Here is a 20,406-nt window from a genome sequence, read left to right as displayed (position 1 = left end):
TTGAGAGAAATACTCACAAACAATGAGAAAGTTTGCTCTTACCAAGAAAATAGAAAAATGAATTAAAATCTCTTTGCTTTTTAGCAATTTATGTAAAAAGGTAATATAATAAAAGTTTTAATAAAACTTTTGGGAATGGGTTTGCAAAAGAAGGCGTAGTCTTGGAGGAAACGTAGGTTTAACTAGGTAGGGCCCCACGTGGTAAAATAAATATGTTAATTAATATGGGTTATCTAATAACAACATACTACTTTCTTTTTTTTAGAATAAAAACTGAGTAGGGGTCTGGTCCCAAACGTGGCTTCGCCCCTTAGCCCACCTTATTTTTTACAAACTTTGGATCTCACTTCATCATAAGAAAAGAACCAATGCCTCGTTTGGTTCACGAAACGGATTTGAGGGGAAAAAATGCATTAAATAATATATATTATAATTCTAAATTGTTAATGGGGACAAAATAATCATGAAAAATGTGCATTTAATGTTAGCTCATTTTTCCAAATATTCCCATGATAAGGGAAAACAAAACTCAAAGGGGGAGGATGGCTTCACTTTCCCCATACATTAACATGTGTCAGGCAACGACTTCTCATACATGGGCTTATCAATGGAAAAACAATTGATTTCCCATCCTCATGCCTCATTTCTCATGAACCAAACAGAGCCCAAAAGTTCATTAGCCCAAAACTCAGGGCAAGATCAACCAACTCTTTTTTCTTTTCAGAAGAAAGGTCGACCAACTTTTTTTTTTCCCTTAATTAAACTAAACCTTTTTCAATTCATCTTTTGAATACATCAATCATCCGATCTATTTTTACTCATAAAACTCTGGATTTTGGCAGACCATTAGGATTTTGTACACAAAAACTAGTCGATAGTATTTTTTCTCACCACTTTAACTTAAGGTGCACCATCACCACTCTTCTCGACACTTGACAAGTGTCCATGAGTATAACTATAATTCAATAAATAAAAAGTAAAGAGTTAATTATAACTATAATTCAATAAATAAAAAGTAAAGAGTTAATTATGATTATATCTATGGACACGTGTTAAGTATTGAAAATAATAATGAGAATGCACCTTGAGTTAAATAATGAGCAAAAATAATTCCAAACTAGTCCATCATCCTCGAGTAAATACATAGAATTTATAATTGACATGAAATCAACCAAGATCTTTTAAGATCAGAGTTCGAATTTACCAGCATTTGTTTGCTCGTGATCCTATAAATCAATGCAATATGATAATAGCCTCAAATGTTGCTCTCTTTGACCTTAATTAACTATTTTCACCTTCCAACTTTCTTTAAGTAAAAAAAAAAATCAAAAATCTCTCAAATAACGTAAAAAATTCTCTTGATTTGAAAAGCTTTGTTGAAAGTATAAATCATAAGTCATAAGACAAACAAGAGAAGACATCTCCGGCCCTTTGGAGACAGAGACACACTTTCAACAGTTACATCAACTGCTCCTCAAGGTCTTTTAAATCTTTCATGTGAACAGAAATAAAGAAAAAAACAATCGTGATTAGCGAGTGTTTAGTTTTCCTTTTCGTGATGACAACATGAAGAATCACTCTCAGATCAAACCAATCACGGAATATTATATATATATTATAAAAAGTTTTAATTCCAGGGGGGAAGGAAGAAGAAAAGGAAGTGAGATTTGTGACATGATGAAATTTGTCTTCTATCGTATCTGTCCTTCCGTTACATTGACATGAACTTTAAACCTTGGTAGAAAGTTAGGTAGTAATTAATGTGAAATTGGTCAAGAAAATGTCCAAAAAAATCCAATCATCACTTTTAAGACTCGCATTATTCCCTTGCCAGTCCTGGCCGCCTTCAACCATGTGAATTATTAGTGTCAGAAGAGTAAATTTGTGTCCATGGTGATGGGGATTATATTCGTCCCTTAGTTACATAGATAGTGTTTTTACCCTAGACATAGGTTAGATGGCAAAACAAATTTTATTATGAATTGGTTAATCTTTAATGAGGTGTGGACTGAGGTCTTATCTTAATGAACCCTTTGATTCACTCCACTGGTCAATTATTAACGTTGTTTCCTTTACAGAACAGCCTTCTGTATTGGTGAAAGAAAACGATGTTTGTGTGACTCTGCAGCCTGCAGGACTTCATAGGACACCCTTTCTGGAAGCTTTCAATTGGTTGGAAATTGAGGGGCATGCAGGAAAGAGTCGTATTCAATTCATAATTAATCACTCAAAGTATCGAATTCAGTGAGAGGTCAATTTAAGATGAAAGCTCATATCAGAGGTCACCCGGCCATAAAATTATTAATTAATCACAAAATTCAACATTGTTTACAATAAATTTTGAATGATTTTGCCCAATAATTACACAAAATTCAATGGATGCGATAAAGCTAAACTTTGAAAAAAACTTATCTCGCGTGAAAATTGGAAAATTAGATAGCCAGGTAGGTTATCAGCACCTTGAGCCTTTTCGTTTGGTTAATTTCAACACCAAAATCATGAATAAATAGAAATTAAAGGGTAATATAATAATTATTGGACGGGGGTCTCTTTCCTTCCCATATTGGTCAATAATTATACCTACAAATTTAATTGTGGCGTAACATATCTTCTCTCTTCGAAAAGCCCAGCACTGGTTTCTGTATGAACCACACTAAGCAAGCCAACCTACAGTTAGGGTACGTTTTAGGCACTTATATATATTTACTAATTAATTGAATTAATGGCGTCTAAAATAAATTACTTCACGTAATTATCTGCAAACAATTAATAGTTTCGGTTCCCCAGCACCGAACAATCTTCTTAATTCACTTTTAAGATTAGCCTAATAACATATTTTGGTGAGAAGAATGAAGCTTCTAAAAATGGTTGGACTGTAACATCTTGCGGATGAACAAACTTCATAATCAGTTTTCGGTTTCCATGTACGTGTAGGTATATATTATGAAGCTTTGTATTATTTTCCTCCCACGTGTGCCCTTGGTTGGTTTCTTTCAATTACGTGAAAGCACACCATGTTGGGGTTTTACACACAAGAAGAAAATCAGGTTTTAATGACGCAAAATGCGCGCGTGCCGCAAATGACAATTCACGATGTGATGCCGCGTGCCACAAAATATGTCAACTGCTCAAAATGATTAACTTAGAAATTAATCAACAATCTCAACTAAATGATCACTGCCCGTAGGAAACATGCACGATTGTTTGTAGGACTGTACTTGTATGACAGAGATCCTGTTGTCTTTTCTTTTGTTTGGTCGAAACAAAGATCCTGTTCTCTGTTGCGTACAAAAACGGTGGAGCTACAAATTAAAGCTAGGGCATTTAAAAATAAATGAATAATGAAGGGACAAATTTATTCAGAGATTGAAGGGATCGATCGGCAGACCTACCCCTCAAACAATTGGACAAACTCTCGCTCTCTCCAGCCAGATGTGGTCTTTCAAAAGTTGCGACAAAGACACACTCCAAAATCAATAATTATATATGAAAGGCAGCTAAAGCTTGATGCAAATAATTTTCCATTACCATTTCATCTGCTTCCACCCATAACCTAACCCCTCCTTCTGGTCATGATTAATGAAGTTGCAAAGCATGATTAAGGGAGGGAGGTTTAGTTAGCATATATATTAATTTATGGTTAATGCATCACTTTGGAAAGATATTTCGTTACCTACCTCAAACTTTCAATCGAGTAGTGAAAATTAGATATTAATTCGTAGCAAGCCAACCTACCCCCATTTAAAGCTACCAGAAATTCAAAGCTCACAAGTCACAAATTAACAATCTTGAAAAGCACATGCTGGCTAGTGACTTGAAGCAGAAGAAAAAAACAAAACAAACAAATAAGGACAAAAACATAATTCTTAGGAGACAAATTAGTAGGGCTCATGCTTGTATATGCTCCGCACATTTGGCACACAGGATTCGGAGACTTTAGTCCCCATTTGCTCACTTCATCAAATACAAGCTTTCATTATTTTGATCACATTCATAGGGTCATGTTTCTCGTTTCTTGATTATGTATGTTCGGGTAATAATATTTTTTTTAAATGATAGTCATACCACATTGTGTACCACCTGTTTAATAAAGTGGACCCTATTGTATTGATTATGTGATATGCAAATATGGTACGCCTCGCATTGCTCATAATATTTGTGTGTGGGTTGGCAGCTTGGCACATGTTGGTGCAAAGTTGCACTAAGTAAGTCCTTCATAAAGATGATTAATGACCTAAGCAGCAACTACCTCTCAAATTATTGGTCTAACTGTACAGTAAAAAAATTAAAATATATATATACACATAATATATTGACTAATTGACATGTTAACAAAGACTGGTTTTCAGTGAATTGGAACCCTGAAAACAAGTTTAGTATCATTTTAGGGTACAACAATGACATGCTACCAGCTTTCAGAATAAGTTTTCTTTGATGTTTTTAATCGTCTCTTTTTATTTTGCTAAGAAGAGTTTTCTATTGTCAGGTGCAAGAGCAACATGTATTTAAGAAATGCAAGTCTTCATTGACCCATGATAATTATATTACAAGCAGGGTTAATTAACCATAAAGCGCATAACAACTAAGATCAATATGAAATATGAATTACACAAGCTAGCTGTCCATTAGTTAATTAAGCAATCTGCTAAGCTTAATTAGGAACTCGTAATTAATTAGTGTGTTGATCTCCTAGTTTAATGGTTTTGCAGAAGTCACACATGACATGCACACTCTTTTATTACTTATTTACTTATTAATTATTTCAAATTAGTTTAGGAAATATTATCTTGCGATGGCCATTCCTCGGAGTCAAGCAAAAAAGCCAAAGAATCTAAATCCAATGTGGCACCGTAGTCTTCAAGATCACAATCGTTTCCACCCGTCCACGTGGCATTGATCATAGCCTCGTCTAGTGGCAGAGACTGAAACGCATTGCAGAACCCACCCTTAGCTTCAATATCATCATCTTCGTCGTTGCAGCCATAGTTGTTGTTCAAGTTGTTAGTGCAATCCCCTGCATTAACTTGTTGATCTGTCAACTGGGTTTGATGACCTTGGAGCTCTGATGGGTTTGTGGAAGATGAAGCATTGGCCGTCTGATTATAATCATCGCTAGGAATCTGAGGGATTGTTGGGACTAAAACTTTGGTCAACCTTGTGGCCTTGGTTCTTATTACTGGAGGCAGAGTAGCTGCGGCTGCGGCTGCTGATGGTTTCGTTGTTTTCGACTCGATTTCTCGCCTTTTGGCTCTGGATTTGGTTGGGGGTGGAGAAGTTTCTTTTGATGAACCGGTGGAAGTTGGCTCTCCTTTAGCTTTCTTCCCCAAAGTGGTGTTCCAGTAGTTCTTGATTTCATTGTCTGTTCGCCCCGGTAGCCTTCCAGCTATTAGAGACCATCTGTACAGTTATATAACCAAAGGTCAGAAACTATTGCTCGTAAAAACCCAAAAAATAATGTAATTGTGGGAGAGAGAGAGAGAGAGAGAGAGAGAGAGAGAGAGAGAGAGAGAGAGCCACCTGTTCCCAAGAAGTTTATGGAGTCTGACAATTAGTTCTTCTTCATCACCGGATATGTTGCCTCTCTTTATATCTGGTCTCAGATAGTTAAGCCATCTAAGTCTACAGCTCTTCCCACATCTCTTCAAACCTGCATTATGTTACACACCATCAAATTTTGAAAAACAGAGTAAAAAGCAGAGCAAAAAAACAGAGTAAAAATGCAGAAAAAGCAAAGTACCAGCTCTCTTTGGGAGGCTTCTCCATTTGCCTTCACCATGGGCTTTGATGTAAGAAGTTAGTATTTTATCTTCTAGGGCAGTCCATGCTCCTCTGTTCAATCCCTGCTTGGAGCAACATGGACTTCTCCCCATTTTGATCTCCCCTTCTCTCTCTTCCTCTCAGCGAAAAAAGGAAGGAGGACTTGTGCCCTTTTATATAGCCCCCCCCACACAATAAATCAGAAGGCTACCGGAAGCAAGAAACTGACTGCTGCGGAGAGAAATATTATTTTTTTGCTTGTTTAGGGCAAAAAGGCCAAGCCACTGATGAGGTGGCCAACAAAAGTCTAACAAGTTGTGTGGTAGGACGGATTTGGTGCTCCAGGGCTTATCATATACATGCGCGCGCGCATACACACTCTCTCTTTCACATTTATATCGAATTGTTAGAATATATTTACTTTGCCTAAAATCTGAGTGTTCAAGATTTTCGATATCTCAAGTTATTATTATTTCCTGCTCTTTAAATGAGACAACGTGTTGTTGTGCTGTGAATTTTAGACAGTAGCAGAATATCACACGCAATTTCTATCACCTACAACTATGCAACTTCATTTTCTAATGTGAACTTGGTTCGAGGAAGCAATTAATTCTGTTCGGGATTGAGATCAGTTTCTTTGAGATTTGTTTCCTTAGGTCATTCTAATTTTCTGGTAATACGTTTGGTGCCAATCCTCGAACCTTTAATTGCATCCTAAAGCCAACAAATTTTAAAAACCGGTTAAATTATTCTAATTTTATCATACATGTTGTCGACTCGTGCTATTGAATTACAAAAACAACCTTATAGACAGCATGCACTATTTTGGAGACTTGGAATTTCAAACCTCAATGAAATGACCCACAATGGATGCCATGTCCCGACACAATACAGTATTGATGTTCACAAGGGCTGAAAAATAGAAGTTATAATTTGTGATTATATTGCTGGCTACCAACTTTGTCACTTCCACGTCAAGTACGCAGGGGTAAATTTACCAACAGTTTCATGCGCCTCATATATACAAAATTAAAATAATTCAGCCTCCGTTACCAAAAAATAATAATAATTCAGCCTCTAATTAAACCCAAAAAAATAAATATATCTGTATAAAGTCGTACAGAAAATAAATTTAATACTTTAATACCATATTAAGTTGTCATATCAGTCAATCTTTTATAAAAATAAGAATATGCTACAAATATTACTTAATACTTTAATACCAAATTTGGATACATGTCATTAATTGGAATTTGAAATTATGTACATTGACAAACGGGTCTCAAATTATTATGCTAACTAGGGATTGTTTCACTTTCACACGTCTGTGCCCGCACCTAATTTCCAGGTTGTGAACTTGTTCCCATTTTAGGGTTAATCAAAGAAGACCTAATACCATGCATATAGTCTGGTCAAGCCCACAAGGATCTTCACCTGCCAAACTAACTTTCCGAAAGAGTCCCATTTTACGGTTGTCTCTTTTAATGCTAGCAGCCTCACAGCTAATATCTATAGATAACAAAGTTTGGCTTAATTTCTCCATTGACTAAACAGCTGAAAAAACGAATACAAACATAAGAAATTCTAATCGCAAGAGGAGCGACATGTGACATCATTAAAACTTTATTATAAAAAACCCGAAAAAAAAGAAAATTCAGTCGAGAAAAAAAGAATACCGCCACTTCTCCTAATTCAAAAATACATAAAAAACAAAATACCGGAGGGAAGGAAAAAAAAACCCCAAATGGAGCTCCGTCAGAATAAGTGAAAAGCGATTTCATTGAGGTTTTGATGGCCGACGACATCATTGATTTATTGTCCATTACTATATTGGATTAATTCTGAATGGGTTTGCCAATGAGCACATGTGCATTGTTGTTTAACTCTGACAGGTTAGAAACACAAAATCCAAAAATGACTGCCCGCGACTCAACTGAAATTCAACCAAGGGGAAGATGAAGGAAAAATGGACCCAAATAAACTAACTTGTCAATCTTGATCTCTTTTTTTTCTCCCCGAATTATGTTATATAAGTTTACAAATTTTAATGAGGTGGAGGCAGAGACTTGTTTGGACCACCGATTAATTAATAGAAAAATGTTAATAAGTTAATTATTATTATTATGTTTCGGTTGAATATAAAATAAAATATTATAAAAAACTAAGGCAAGAAAAGGAAAGGAAAAGGTGTCATTATCAAAGACTGAAAGCTTGTGCTTTCAATATTCGTACGGTCTTAATTTGATGGGCTCTCTCTCTCTCTCTCATATCATCTCTCATATCATCTAGCTAACTTTCAATCCTTGGCACTGTGTTTAAGACTTGTAAGTTGAGCAGGTGGTAGCGTCCTTCACCCGCTACCCTACACGAATAGGACTAGGTTTTTTTTATTTTATTTATAGCCATTGTGTGTTAAATTGTTTTGGTAGTGTTTGAGGGGGCAGCTCCTTCTTCCTTGGGTATCTTTTATGTACATTATTTATTTTTGGCCCTATTTCAAGACCAAAAAAAGCAAAAATTATTATATAGTACCAAAACTGGTAAAGAAATAATATCAAATCTAACGTACAAATGATATATTTTTGGAGAAGCCCTCCAGGATAGGACCATTACGAATTTTCGTCCCTTTAGTAGTGTCCCTCAAGAAAATGATGAGTTCCATTAATGAAAATAATAAAAAGAGATATTTAGTTATGTACCTATTCTTAGCACTAAAATTATAAATAAATCATACATCATTTAATTTCTATAAATAAACTCAAAAAAAAAAAACCTAAAAAATGACAGTTAATTTTCATTATTAAATTACTTTGATGCCCTATTGAGTGTTTTGAAGTTTTTTATGAGATTTTGTTTTATAATTTGAGATCCTATATTAGGTATAATAGTGAATCTCAAAAAAAAAAAAAAAAAAAAAAAAAACTCCTCCATTTACAATTACAATATAAATATAATATGCATGTGACTTGTGGGAATATTCCTTAAAGTAAAAGAATCTGTCATGTCGTGTGGAACTTACTAAATGGTGGAAGCGTACCAATCCTATATCCATCAACGCAGAGGTAGCTAGCTTGTTAGGGTTTGAGTCGATAAAAAATGCAGAGGAACACATTCGTTGGTCTGGTGATCCAATTTGCGAGCATTAGTCAACAAAATCATACAGAATTTGTGAGCTGGGTCGTCTAAATGTTTTGCATGGTTTGTTTTCTTTGGGTTATTATCAACTGTTTTAGCTAGCTACGTACTTAAACTTTGTAGGTAGCTACTTGTCAGAAATGAATGGAGACTGCTCTCTCTGCTGCTTTACATTATATATTATGGGCACCTGCAAGGCTGCAAAGTGATAAGGTATATATATATGGTATTAACCGACACACTCATAGGATAAGAAAACTTAAGTTATAGGCTCCAGCTAGCTCTGTTTTTATTGTGAATGAGATCGATCGATCGTCGAGAGGATATTGGGGTCATGAAAAATGCAGAGCAGAGCTAGCACAGATGGGGAGGGTAAGAAGCACAGTAAATTTTATATCTACAGTTGGGAATCTTATCTATATGGTCCACACTCCACATTCATTAATTAAGCTTCTAGAAGCTCATCGTTCCATGATTAAAATATATTCAAATGGTGATGAGTGCAGCTTTGGACTAAATTCATTTTTGACATTCTCCTTTTAATTTCCTTTTTGTACGTTCACACGAGAGGAAAATTATAATAAAAAAAGAGCAACCAACTTTCAAATTCGTAAGACCGTACTGGGGAAAGTTAGATTCAAAAAAAATATTTGGAAATTGGAATGGTAGTTGAATGAATCTTCGGCCCCGCGCCTTGTCATGAACTTTACGGATGTCCTTCGTCACATGACCCCTTGCCAAAATGTAAAACCAACTTTATTAATTATATAGTAATTAATAATAATTAGAGGTGGTTCTTTACAGCACACATTCTCTAATTATTAAAATTAAAGCTTTTTATTGTAGTGATCTTGTTGAAAAATAAACCCGCAGCTGGGTCTCTGCCTATAAGAATGAATATGACGCAGACGCCCCCACCACATCCACATCCCCACACGGCAGGAAACCATGTCGCCGAGATAGAGACAGGCTAAGCTTAATTCCAATTATGGGTCGAAGACCGTGTTGTTCAAAGGAGGGAGTCAAGAAAGGGCCGTGGACTGCTCAAGAAGACAAGTTGCTTGCGGATTATATCAGAGATCACGGTGAAGGCAAATGGAGTAGCCTTCAGAAACAAGCAGGTCATATTGAGAGAGATTATTTTTCGAACTTAATAATGGCAATTCTGATTATTTACATCGAAGGGAATATTGTTGGTGGTTTAATTTGTTTGATTGAATGCAGGGCTTAAGAGATGCGGGAAGAGCTGTAGGCTTCGGTGGTTGAATTATCTGAGGCCGAATATCAAGCGAGGCAACATTACACAAGATGAAGAAGACCTAATCATCAGGCTCCACAAACTCTTAGGCAACAGGTCTCTTGCCCTAATTGCTTCAAATCATTTGTTTTTTGTTTTTTTACACAAACGATATTGGAGAAGGGGATATTCGAACACAGGAACTCTAATATTTTGTGATTTGTATAGATGGTCTCTAATAGCGGGGAGAATTCCAGGGCGAACAGACAATGAAATCAAGAACTACTGGAACACCAACTTGTGTAAGAAACCACTACCAAACAATTTTGTACCATGTAGACCCTCCGAGGAGGCCTCTTCAGACCCACAACAAGAACAACAGTCCAAAGCTGAAGACAAATTAAGCAACGTCCCCAAATACAATAATCAGAATGCAGAATCAGAAAGCAGTGAAGGGTCACTATCGTCATCGGCGACAAGGGAAGAAGAAGACTATTCTTCTCATGACTTGTGGATGAATTTTTACACGAGGGAAATGAGCCTTTCACAGTTTCTGGACACTGACTTTTCAAATATGAGCAATTTGTTTGCCGGGGTCATAGTCGGAGGATATTCTAGTACAAAACCCATGCATGACGATGACGTGGAGGCAGATTTTGGAGCTCAGCTGGCTGCTTTCACGGACTTAGCTGAAGAATGGATCATGTAATAAAATAAGCGCATGTGTATGTGTTGGCATTATCAAAATCTTGTATTATAGTAGCACCGAATAAACTAGCTGCCTAGGTAGGGGGAAAACTTGTGTTTTATGCCCTTGAGAGATTAAACATATGGCGGAATTTGTTTGGGTGAACTTTGAGACATGTATCTTTGTTTTATAAGACTCTACAGTAATAACGTGTTACGTGTTGTAGATTTATGTTATGCGGGACCTGTACATTATGATTTGTATCGAGTCACCTAAACAAACGTTAATAGTTTAATTTGTGAATGTATGTGTTTACTTTGCTTAATGAAGTCCAATGTTAAAATACATCTTTTGCAATGTGGGGTTTTTGGATTAATGGAGAGAGGAAATTGAAACTTTATGGGATTCTTTGCTACATAAACTTTACTTATGTAGAGCTTAAGTGCCATAAAACCCCCCTTCCCACGTCTCCTCCTATCCATAAACGTTCGTCACCTCAAAATTGGCTATTGGGATCTTTGAATTGCAACCCAAAAGAAACCACTGGCCATTGGTCTAAATTTTATTTTATTTTATATTTTTATTGACCAAAGGCGGTAATCCCTTCCCAAAATTCAAATTTAATAGGCCTCATAAAATAAAAGAGTTGGGTGGACAATCATATATTTGTTTGGGCCAGCAGCGTCCTAACAAAAAAGGCCACTGCTTTTGTTTCTCGATATATTTTAGATAAAAGGATCAAACCCAATAACACAAAAAAGGATTTGATTTGATTATCCTATTATTCTCTCTCTCTCTCTCTCTCTCTCTCTCTCTCTCCCCTTCTCCACTATTGCCCTGTTATTGTCGCACGTAAATAGATAGATTTATATGTCCTAAAAAAATTATAGATGATTTGTAGTCTATGTGATAGTGTGACGATAGCACGGGCAAAGAATTTCCAAGTGCTTCATGTTTGATATCGTCTCTTATTGACTTTTATACCATTTTACTTAAAGGCGTAAATATTAAATGACGACGTACAATAACAGCCTAACACGGTAGCTCGGCACCTTGTAGTAGATGAGTTCTTATAAAAAATAGCTAAAATTTACTCCTCGTTTTTATAAATATCAGTTTTTTAAAAAAAATTCAAAAATAGCTAAAAGCTCACTTAAATAGATTTAAATATCCTCACAAAGGACTCACTAGTGTAGTGGTTTGAAATATTTATTCCCTCAAACAAGGTCCTGGATTTGAGTTCTAGCATCCGTACGGTGTGTGTGAGTTTAGTATGCTATGTCCCTATCAATAGGAAAAGTCTTCTTAAAAAAAAAAAAAAAAAACCTTCAAAACAAAAACGCACATAAATAAATAAATAAAAGCCAGTCAGACAAAGAAAAAAGAAGAAAATAAGAGAGTGTGCAACACAGTATGAATCGATAGGTTTTGTTGCTATTCTTCTCCCTCTATAACTAGCAGAAAATAAATTAAGACAGCTTAAAGATGTAGAGTGACGACACGTGAAGACTGTTTGCGATCAATCTTGAAGGAAACATCTACAGCTGCAAGTACTGCAAAATCCCATCTTGCTCTTGTTGATGACATACTTTCTAAGTCATTTCACTACAGACATGGAAAGACTTATTATTATTATTTTTTTTTATAAAGTTGTAAATGTCACACTTGGAGAGAATGATTACATACTGTTGCTAACATATCTTGTGTTTCATGTGGTGGAGTAGCAATATGAGTCAGCACCGGAGAAAAGCCAGAAATACAAGCAAGGGAAATTTATCCTGGAGAGATTCCATATTCTTGGTCACGATGGAAGCAACTATTTTATAGCTCTGGAAGCTAAGATTGGTGGAAGCGATTTTGTATGCTGCAGATTATAGATTGCAGATTATTAAGTATTAGCTATTTTACTGATGTTGTGCTGGATTGATACTTTTAGTTTACTTGGGTTACTTTTGATCGAGTGTGTTCTCTTGTGCACACTGTACGTAATTTATGGCATCACCCTTTGAGAACAAATATATTCATTTATCAATAAATAGGATGATATAAATTAACTTATGTTCTTCTATATAAACGTGGGTTAAAAAATATTTTAAAGTTTTTTTTTTCAGGTTTATATGAGTTTTTAAATTTGAAAGCATTTGTGTCTATTTAGGTGAGTTTTTGGCTGTATTTGAAATATTTATAAAAATTGACATTTTTAAAATTTGGGGTCAAGTTTTGGCTATTTTTGATAAATTCTCATGCTAAACATATGGTTAAGTTGAGGATAATATCAATGTTGCTAATAGTGGGCCGCTGACCTGTCTCTTTGAATTTAACAAATTGCACTTGGTTAAAATGTATATTCTTTGCTACGTTTTTCTTATTGAGTATCATATTTGGATTAGTTTTTCTTCATCGATGATGTAATCTAGGATCCTAGGTTCTTTCTATTGTCATATAATGCAAATTGTTTTAGAATCTGGACAAATAAGTTCTTAAAAGAAAAAATAAAAGTTGGCCCCACTCACTTAGTTTGAGGGCATTCAAGTCTATTTAGGTTATTTTTGAAAGTTTTTATGAAGATTGATATTTATGAAAATTTTATGGTAAATTTTGGCTATTTTTGATAAAAACTTTTAGTAGATGTGTAGTGTGTAGGCAATAAACTACTGATTTAATTATAATGCAATTATGCGCCCCCCCAAAAACCGTTAATTGTACCAATAATTACCTCTTCCAAGTTCAACTTTGCGCACTCTTCCACATTAATGATTCATGCCAATTCAGTGATTCATCATCAACTTTGTAATATTGTCACTAAAATAAATTAAATACACTAATTTGTACTTCATGCCATTATTCTCCCATATGTGTTATTCCCATGCCAATATGCAGACCAATCGAACAAACCAACGAACCACACACAGAGAGAGAGAGAGAGAGAGAGAGAGAGAGAGAGAGAGAGAGAGAGAGAGAGAGAGAGAGAGAGAGAGAGAGAGAGAGAGAGAGAAGTGAGTTCTCAACATTATAATTAAATTGAGTGTGGGGGAGAAGTGGCAGTTACAGAAAGGAGTAAATAGCTTGTTAGAAACAGGTGGATCCACCGCTAGAAATGGAAGTGGGATAAGTAAATTATGAGAAAAACTATTTCCTGATAAGGGGTGAGCAATTCAATTCCTGCTTGCTAGGGACCCCTCTCTACCACCCAACTTGCTTGACCAATACGACAGTCGTTTGCTTGAAAGTTATTGCAAATGGCATGGACTCATCCTTCATCAATATCTCTACTACCCTTCTGTCGTTTCCAAACTTTGCTACCATTATTATACCAACTCCTCCATTGAGGCTAGTAGAAATCTACGCATTTTTTATATGCACATGAGTCCATACCATGACCAAGATATAGGGCAGATAAATGCTGACTAATGTGCGTGAATTCCATACAATATTATGATCCTAGGGAGACGGGGTACTTTATCAGTGATTAGGTTCATGCTTCTACTTGCAGTTGAGTATGTAAGGCTACTCAGTTAGACCGACGATCGAGCCCCATATGTGTAGAGAAACTCGCCTAATTCCAAAAACATTTCCCAATTTTTTGTACTGGTTATGTTTTTCCTATCAATAAAAATCCTATCGCTATTCTTTCAAATAATAATAATAATAATAATCCTTGTAATTATATCAAAGTCGCACCTACCCATTGACGCAGAGAGAGCAGGACCTAGAGTTTCGCGTAAAGACAACAAACAACCCTTAAGGCACGTATCCATCCACCAACACGCCCCAATCTATGTAAGGGAGATGAGATATATATTAATTGTTTTTATAACGCAGCATGTAGGGACGACTACATTTATATTTCGCTGCTATTCTACATGTGCTTTTGACAGCACATTGTAGAAATTTTTTTTATTTGTTTCGCAGACACTTTAGGTGATTGGTGGAGGGGATTTATTTACATATTTATTGAGTATTTGGGAGTTTTGAACTTCTATTTATATGAATGGTAGTTCAACCAATTAAGCTATGCCTCACTGATTTCACCGACACTTTAATGTAAGATTTCTAGACACAAAAACAAAAATATAATTACTGCAAACAACAACAAATTAAAAAGGGTGAGATTGATTGCGTCCTAGTCCTAGCAAAGCCCAATGCAGTGAATATAGTTTACTATTGTACGTAGCACTGCCACTGGTTATAATTTTTATGCATATAGTGGAGATTTTTTTAATTCCAAATTGAAAACATATGTTAATTTAAGTTATTTAATGAAAGATTCACTTATATATAAGATTGATTTGTACCAAGATCTATCACTCCATCCCCCAATAGCTATCTCAAGATCCCATATGAAAAGGTATAGCTATATATCTTTTGCAAAAGACAGGCATATATACGATAAGAATAATTAAGATTGCCAATTTGCCGAAGTTTGGAAAAATGGGAAGAACTCCTTGTTGCTCTAAGGTAGGACTGAACAGAGGAGCTTGGACTGCTCTTGAGGACCAAACTCTCACAGATTACATCAGAACCCATGGAGAAGGAAAATGGAGAAAGATCCCAAAGGAAGCTGGTGAGTGCAGTGCAGGAATAATTTGTCAATTTAAACAAGCCTTATAAATAATGTTCATTAAATTAACAAGATGTCAATTTGGTGCAGGTCTCAAGAGATGTGGAAAGAGCTGCAGACTGAGGTGGCTGAATTATCTTAGACCTGATATCAAAAGGGGAAATATAACTCAGGAGGAAGAGGATCTCATCATTAGGCTACACAAGCTATTAGGCAACAGGTTTTCTACTCTTTATAATTTCTCACCCCTTTTTTCTTCTTTCTTTTTTCTTAATATGTTGGGTGTTAATTAATTTGCAGATGGTCACTGATAGCAGGGAGAATCCCAGGGCGAACAGACAATGAGATCAAAAACTACTGGAACACAACCTTAGGGAAGAAGGTGAACTGTACGGATCAACAAACAAAGCAATCCTCTGGTGCTGTTAACGACAACACGAAGAAGAAGAGAAACAAGAGCACCAAGTTACCAACGTCCACAGATAAAACTCAACCGTCGACCAACATTGCAGTCCGTACAAAGGCATTAAGATTCAACAAGGTTCTTGTCACCCCACACGCACAACAAGAAGCCATCTTTCCTCACCACGCCGATGGAAATCACGGGGACTTGGTGGCGAAGAAGAAGGCGGCTGCTGCCAACTACTACAGCTCTGAACAAGAAGACACGACAGCTTCGGAGGACCTCATGTTGGATTTCGACGTCGGGGAGCTTTTGATGTCTGGAATTAACAACCCAGATTCAGAATTCTGGAAAATATGCCATCAGTTGGACGACAACAATGAGGGCTCAAAGAACTACAAATGGGCATCGTCTCATCATGCACCTCTGTGGTTCTCTGAGGATTACAAGGATTGGATGGGAGATGATGACTGTTTCCACCATTAATTAATAATGTTGACCATAAGCATAACCTAGCTAGCTCGATTCTCTGGAATCTCATGCACTTTGGGTTCAACAGTTTGTCTGGATTAGATTACTTCAAATAAACTAAGCTGATTAAGAACCTCCTCCTAAGCTAGTCTTTGTTTTATTTTTTTTTAATTTTTGTTATGACATAAATAGTTGCAGTCAATCAGACTGACCGCTCTCTGTCTGTCTCCACTTGGCATCTTGTACATGAGCAATTCTTGGGGAAAATAATAATAATCTCATCTATCCGATCCGAGTATGGCAGCAAGTTGGATTATTGGTATTGTTTTACGGTATTGCAATTCACGCTTTTGAAATGTCATCATGCACTCTTTGTGGAACAAGTCTTGAGCTCGAACTTGGGAGTGCACAATGACAAATTGAGAGTGTAATATGTTCTGTCTTTTATTTAGACATCGAACATGAATAAAACTAAGTTTTGATGTATTAGATTATTCACTCTCAAATTTACTCTAATTTTCTTCTGGGTCTATTAAAATACAAAAAAATACAAGGGGTGCCCACAGCCAACAAACATTATATATGAATAAAATAAAATAAAACAAAATAAATAATAAATAATAAGCTTAAAGGGTCCTAATAACAACAGACTGTTCAACAGTATTGGAATGCAAAAATAAGTAAGCCACATCATCAAAACCCTCTCCAACGAAAAATTATAGAATGATACAGTATCAACATGTCAGCTGGTGATACTTCCATTCATATATTGACATGTGTCTTTTTTTCCTCCATTAATTAAATTATTTTCCAGCTAGACATTAGGTTTCAATTTTACCCTTGAAACAAAATTAATTCAAAAAAAGAAAGAAGACGACTGCAGACCTTGGCTGCATTGCCTCTACCCCCTCTCCTTCTTTTCCTCTCTCTCTCTCTCTCTCTCTCTCTCTCTCACAGAGAATCACTTTATTTAATAGTTGGCTTTTATCATCACATTCCATGGGTCCAAAACCTTATCTCTGCGAGTCAAGAATTTCTTGGGGCCTTTTAGGTTAAGTTTGCGGTAGAGAGGGACTGTGAACTGGACGGAGGGGGCTGCGAATTGGACAGAGAGGTGGGAGGCTATGACACAATTTGTTTTCTCTTTTAATTTTGATGAAGGGTAACATAGGCTTTTCAAAACATTTAATTTTACTTTAGGAAAATACAACTTACCTTGAAAAATATTAAAAACATGTTATTTATTTATTTTTTTTCAAACAATAAATACATAGATATTTTTCATATATTTTTATATTTTTTATTCTTTTTTATAATATTGCATTAATTAAATTGAAGAGTTTGTTGATGCACAAAAATATTAAAATAGCAAGCAAACAAAGCTTTTCAAATTGTCACGTAAGTTAATAAACTTCAATTTGAAAAGTTTAATTTGCTACGACTATTGGTATTCGAGATGCTCTAAGTTTATGATTTCAGACTGAAGGCCCACCATAAGCTGACTTTCTTAATCATGGACTATAGCAGGCCCACACGGTGGCTTCCTTATGAAGATCAAGACCCTTGAGACAAATGCACACCAAAGAAAAGGACAAACGACATTGCGCAGCAACAGCTTGACATTTGACCTAGAAGGATGCAATGACATTTGTAAGATCAAGTAATGTGATTCACATTTCTTTCAAAGACATTTAAAATTGACAGCTTCATCTTGTTTTGTCCAAACCCAATCACACACGGTCGCTATTTTCAATCAATTTCATAAGATAATCAAAATCATCATCAGATTGTTCTTGTTTTCAAGGGAAATTCTGTCACGTGGTCCTTACTTTACAACAACTCAGACCAAAAACCTGCATTCGAAGAGAATAAAAAAAGTGTAGCACTAGCATCAGTCGCGTGTGAGACGTTCTGAGCTATTAATGAATGATGATGTATATTTCTTCTAGTACAAGTGCTTCTTGGGAATTAACAGTACCTCATTTGCATGAATATATTTTAACTATTTAAGATATAATTTGGATGATTCTAAGTTTTTGTATTTAGAGTCGGTGTAATTTACTTGTATTTTGCTAAATTTAGAGCATTGCAATAATCTAATCCCTTAGAACAAGACACATCATCAAGTTTTTTTCTTTTTCTCTTCTACGCAATCTTCTTTTCTCTGGATGAAAAATTGCCCATGGTTGAATGAATATTCAAATCCAAATGAAATGAAAAAACTCCAAAAGTCTTGAATGCGTAATTTCTTTGAAGGCAAAATAAAGACAGATCCATTGCAATCTGATTATGAGGGGAATGCAAATTACTTTCTCGATCAAAAGAAAAAAAGAATATGAGGGGAAGAAACTAACAAAGTTTTTTACAGAACCTAACGGCAGGGACTATTTCTGATCACATATAATAACCTTGAGGACCACGAATGACAAAAAAAAAAACATTAAGGGTACAATCTGATAGTTTCATAAACTTTATGGACATTTTGTGATAATAAACCTATTTTAAGTTATTAGATTATTGCAATGGCATATATTTAGCGAAATGCAAATAAATGCACCATCCATAAATGCAAAGGCTCGAGATTCCAATTTGACAACAAAAAAACTATTTAAGCTACCTAATGATATCATTATTTCAGACCTAAATAAATGACATCATTATTATTTTGTGTAATTCATAAGAAACATTTGTTTTGTGGTACAAACTTATTACGAAGACAAATGAGATATCATTAATCTAATAAATAAGTAATAAAACCTCAGAAAAATTAGGTATTAGACATAATTTACTTTACTAATTAGTATTTGAGACATTTGGTATTTTTGTTTAGGTTTTAATACTTAGAAAAGAATTGTTATTTTGGATTAAGCCAAAGAGGAGGCCCAAATTCGTTGGGCCTGTCTAAATTATAAAGATAAAATACAATTTTACCCTTTTGTTTAAAACCATATCTCAGCCCCTCTCTTTCCCCTCTTCCTTATTCACTCCATCGACGACGACGCCCTCTCTCTCATCTTCCCTCTTCTCTCCATCGAAGATACGACGCCATCTCTTTCTCCTCTTCCTTCTTCGCTCAATCAACGATGACGACACCGCTCTCTCTCCTCTTCCTTATTTGCTCCATCGACAACGACACCCTCTCTCTCATCTTCCTTCTGCTCACGCGAAACTCTGTTTTTAATCTGGTAAGGTATATGTTTTCTAGATCAAATTCTTATTTCAATTTTGTAGTTATGTTTTGGTTTGAGAAGTTGATTTTGAAGTATTTGATGTAGATTTTGCTCTCATTTTGCCTTTTGTTGCAATCTATTCTTGCTTCACTGACTGGAATGGAAGCAAACGTGGACATGTTTACAAGTTTCTTAGGTCCCAGGGGTTTGTATCTTCTTATGATACTGCTCATCATTACACTGATGTAGATGCACACAAGGTCAATATCTTCAATTTTACACCAATAGTTTCGTTTCCATATGCCTGTAACTCGTGTCTGTAATGTTTTTCATATAGTGGGTTAGCCACCGAAGCCACAGGGGAACATATGTGGTGTTGATTTTACGTGGCTTCTCAATCCTAATAGTTAATTGACACATACAACCGAGTCGTTCTGTTGTATTTTCCCTTGGGTACAAAACAAAAATAAATAAATAAAAATTCATATGATATTTTGCAATACCATTTAAGCTTTAGTTCAGTAAAATTTTATACAAGTTCTGCATTATAGTTTTGAACAAACTACATTACAGTTTCGGAAACTGCATTGCAGTTTTTGTAATTACAATTGGATTTTTGCTCTTTTCTTGGCCTTCAATCTCACCAATTTGAAGAGTAGAGGCTACCCAGATAAGGAATTGGGTGGGCAAGAGAAGAGTAGAACTATTCAAGAGCAAGAGAACTCAAAATTGGACTTTTGGAAACTGCATTGCAGTTTTCATTTAATTACAATTGGATTTTTGCTCTTTCCTTGGTCTTCAACCTCACCAATTTAAAGAGTAGAAGCTACCTAGATGAGGAATTAGGTGGGCAAGAGAAGAGTAGAACTACCTAAGAGCAAGAGAACTCAAAATTGGACTTTTGGAAACCGGAAACTGCATTGCAGTTTTCATTTAATTACAATTGTTTTTGTAGTTGTTTTCGTTTTTGTTTTTGTTTTTTTA

General features: G+C 35.5%; 3 protein-coding genes and 1 pseudogene across 3 annotated transcripts; 3 read left to right on the top strand and 1 right to left on the bottom strand.

Moving 5' to 3' along the window:
- LOC18792773 (transcription factor MYB6) lies at window positions 4,503–5,914 on the bottom strand. The gene is made up of 3 exons (XM_007224394.2): window positions 5,738–5,914; window positions 5,518–5,647; window positions 4,503–5,397 (listed from the first exon to the last, which is right to left on the bottom strand). The coding sequence occupies exons 1-3, from the start codon at window positions 5,868–5,870 to the stop codon at window positions 4,773–4,775; spliced, it is 888 nt and encodes a 295-aa protein (XP_007224456.1). The 5' UTR covers window positions 5,871–5,914; the 3' UTR covers window positions 4,503–4,772.
- On the top strand, window positions 9,815–11,120 carry LOC18792937 (transcription factor WER). The gene is made up of 3 exons (XM_020555824.1): window positions 9,815–10,013; window positions 10,117–10,246; window positions 10,358–11,120. The coding sequence occupies exons 1-3, from the start codon at window positions 9,881–9,883 to the stop codon at window positions 10,836–10,838; spliced, it is 744 nt and encodes a 247-aa protein (XP_020411413.1). The 5' UTR covers window positions 9,815–9,880; the 3' UTR covers window positions 10,839–11,120.
- LOC109947389 lies at window positions 11,829–12,694 on the top strand (annotated as a pseudogene).
- Window positions 15,140–16,537, top strand: LOC18793268 (transcription repressor MYB6). Its single transcript, XM_007226528.2, has 3 exons — window positions 15,140–15,381; window positions 15,469–15,598; window positions 15,679–16,537. The coding sequence occupies exons 1-3, from the start codon at window positions 15,249–15,251 to the stop codon at window positions 16,265–16,267; spliced, it is 852 nt and encodes a 283-aa protein (XP_007226590.1). The 5' UTR covers window positions 15,140–15,248; the 3' UTR covers window positions 16,268–16,537.

This window comes from Prunus persica, chromosome G1, assembly GCF_000346465.2.
Source record: "Prunus persica cultivar Lovell chromosome G1, Prunus_persica_NCBIv2, whole genome shotgun sequence".
Taxonomy (NCBI): Eukaryota; Viridiplantae; Streptophyta; class Magnoliopsida; order Rosales; family Rosaceae; genus Prunus; species Prunus persica.
This window is presented reverse-complemented; position numbering and strand designations above follow the sequence as displayed.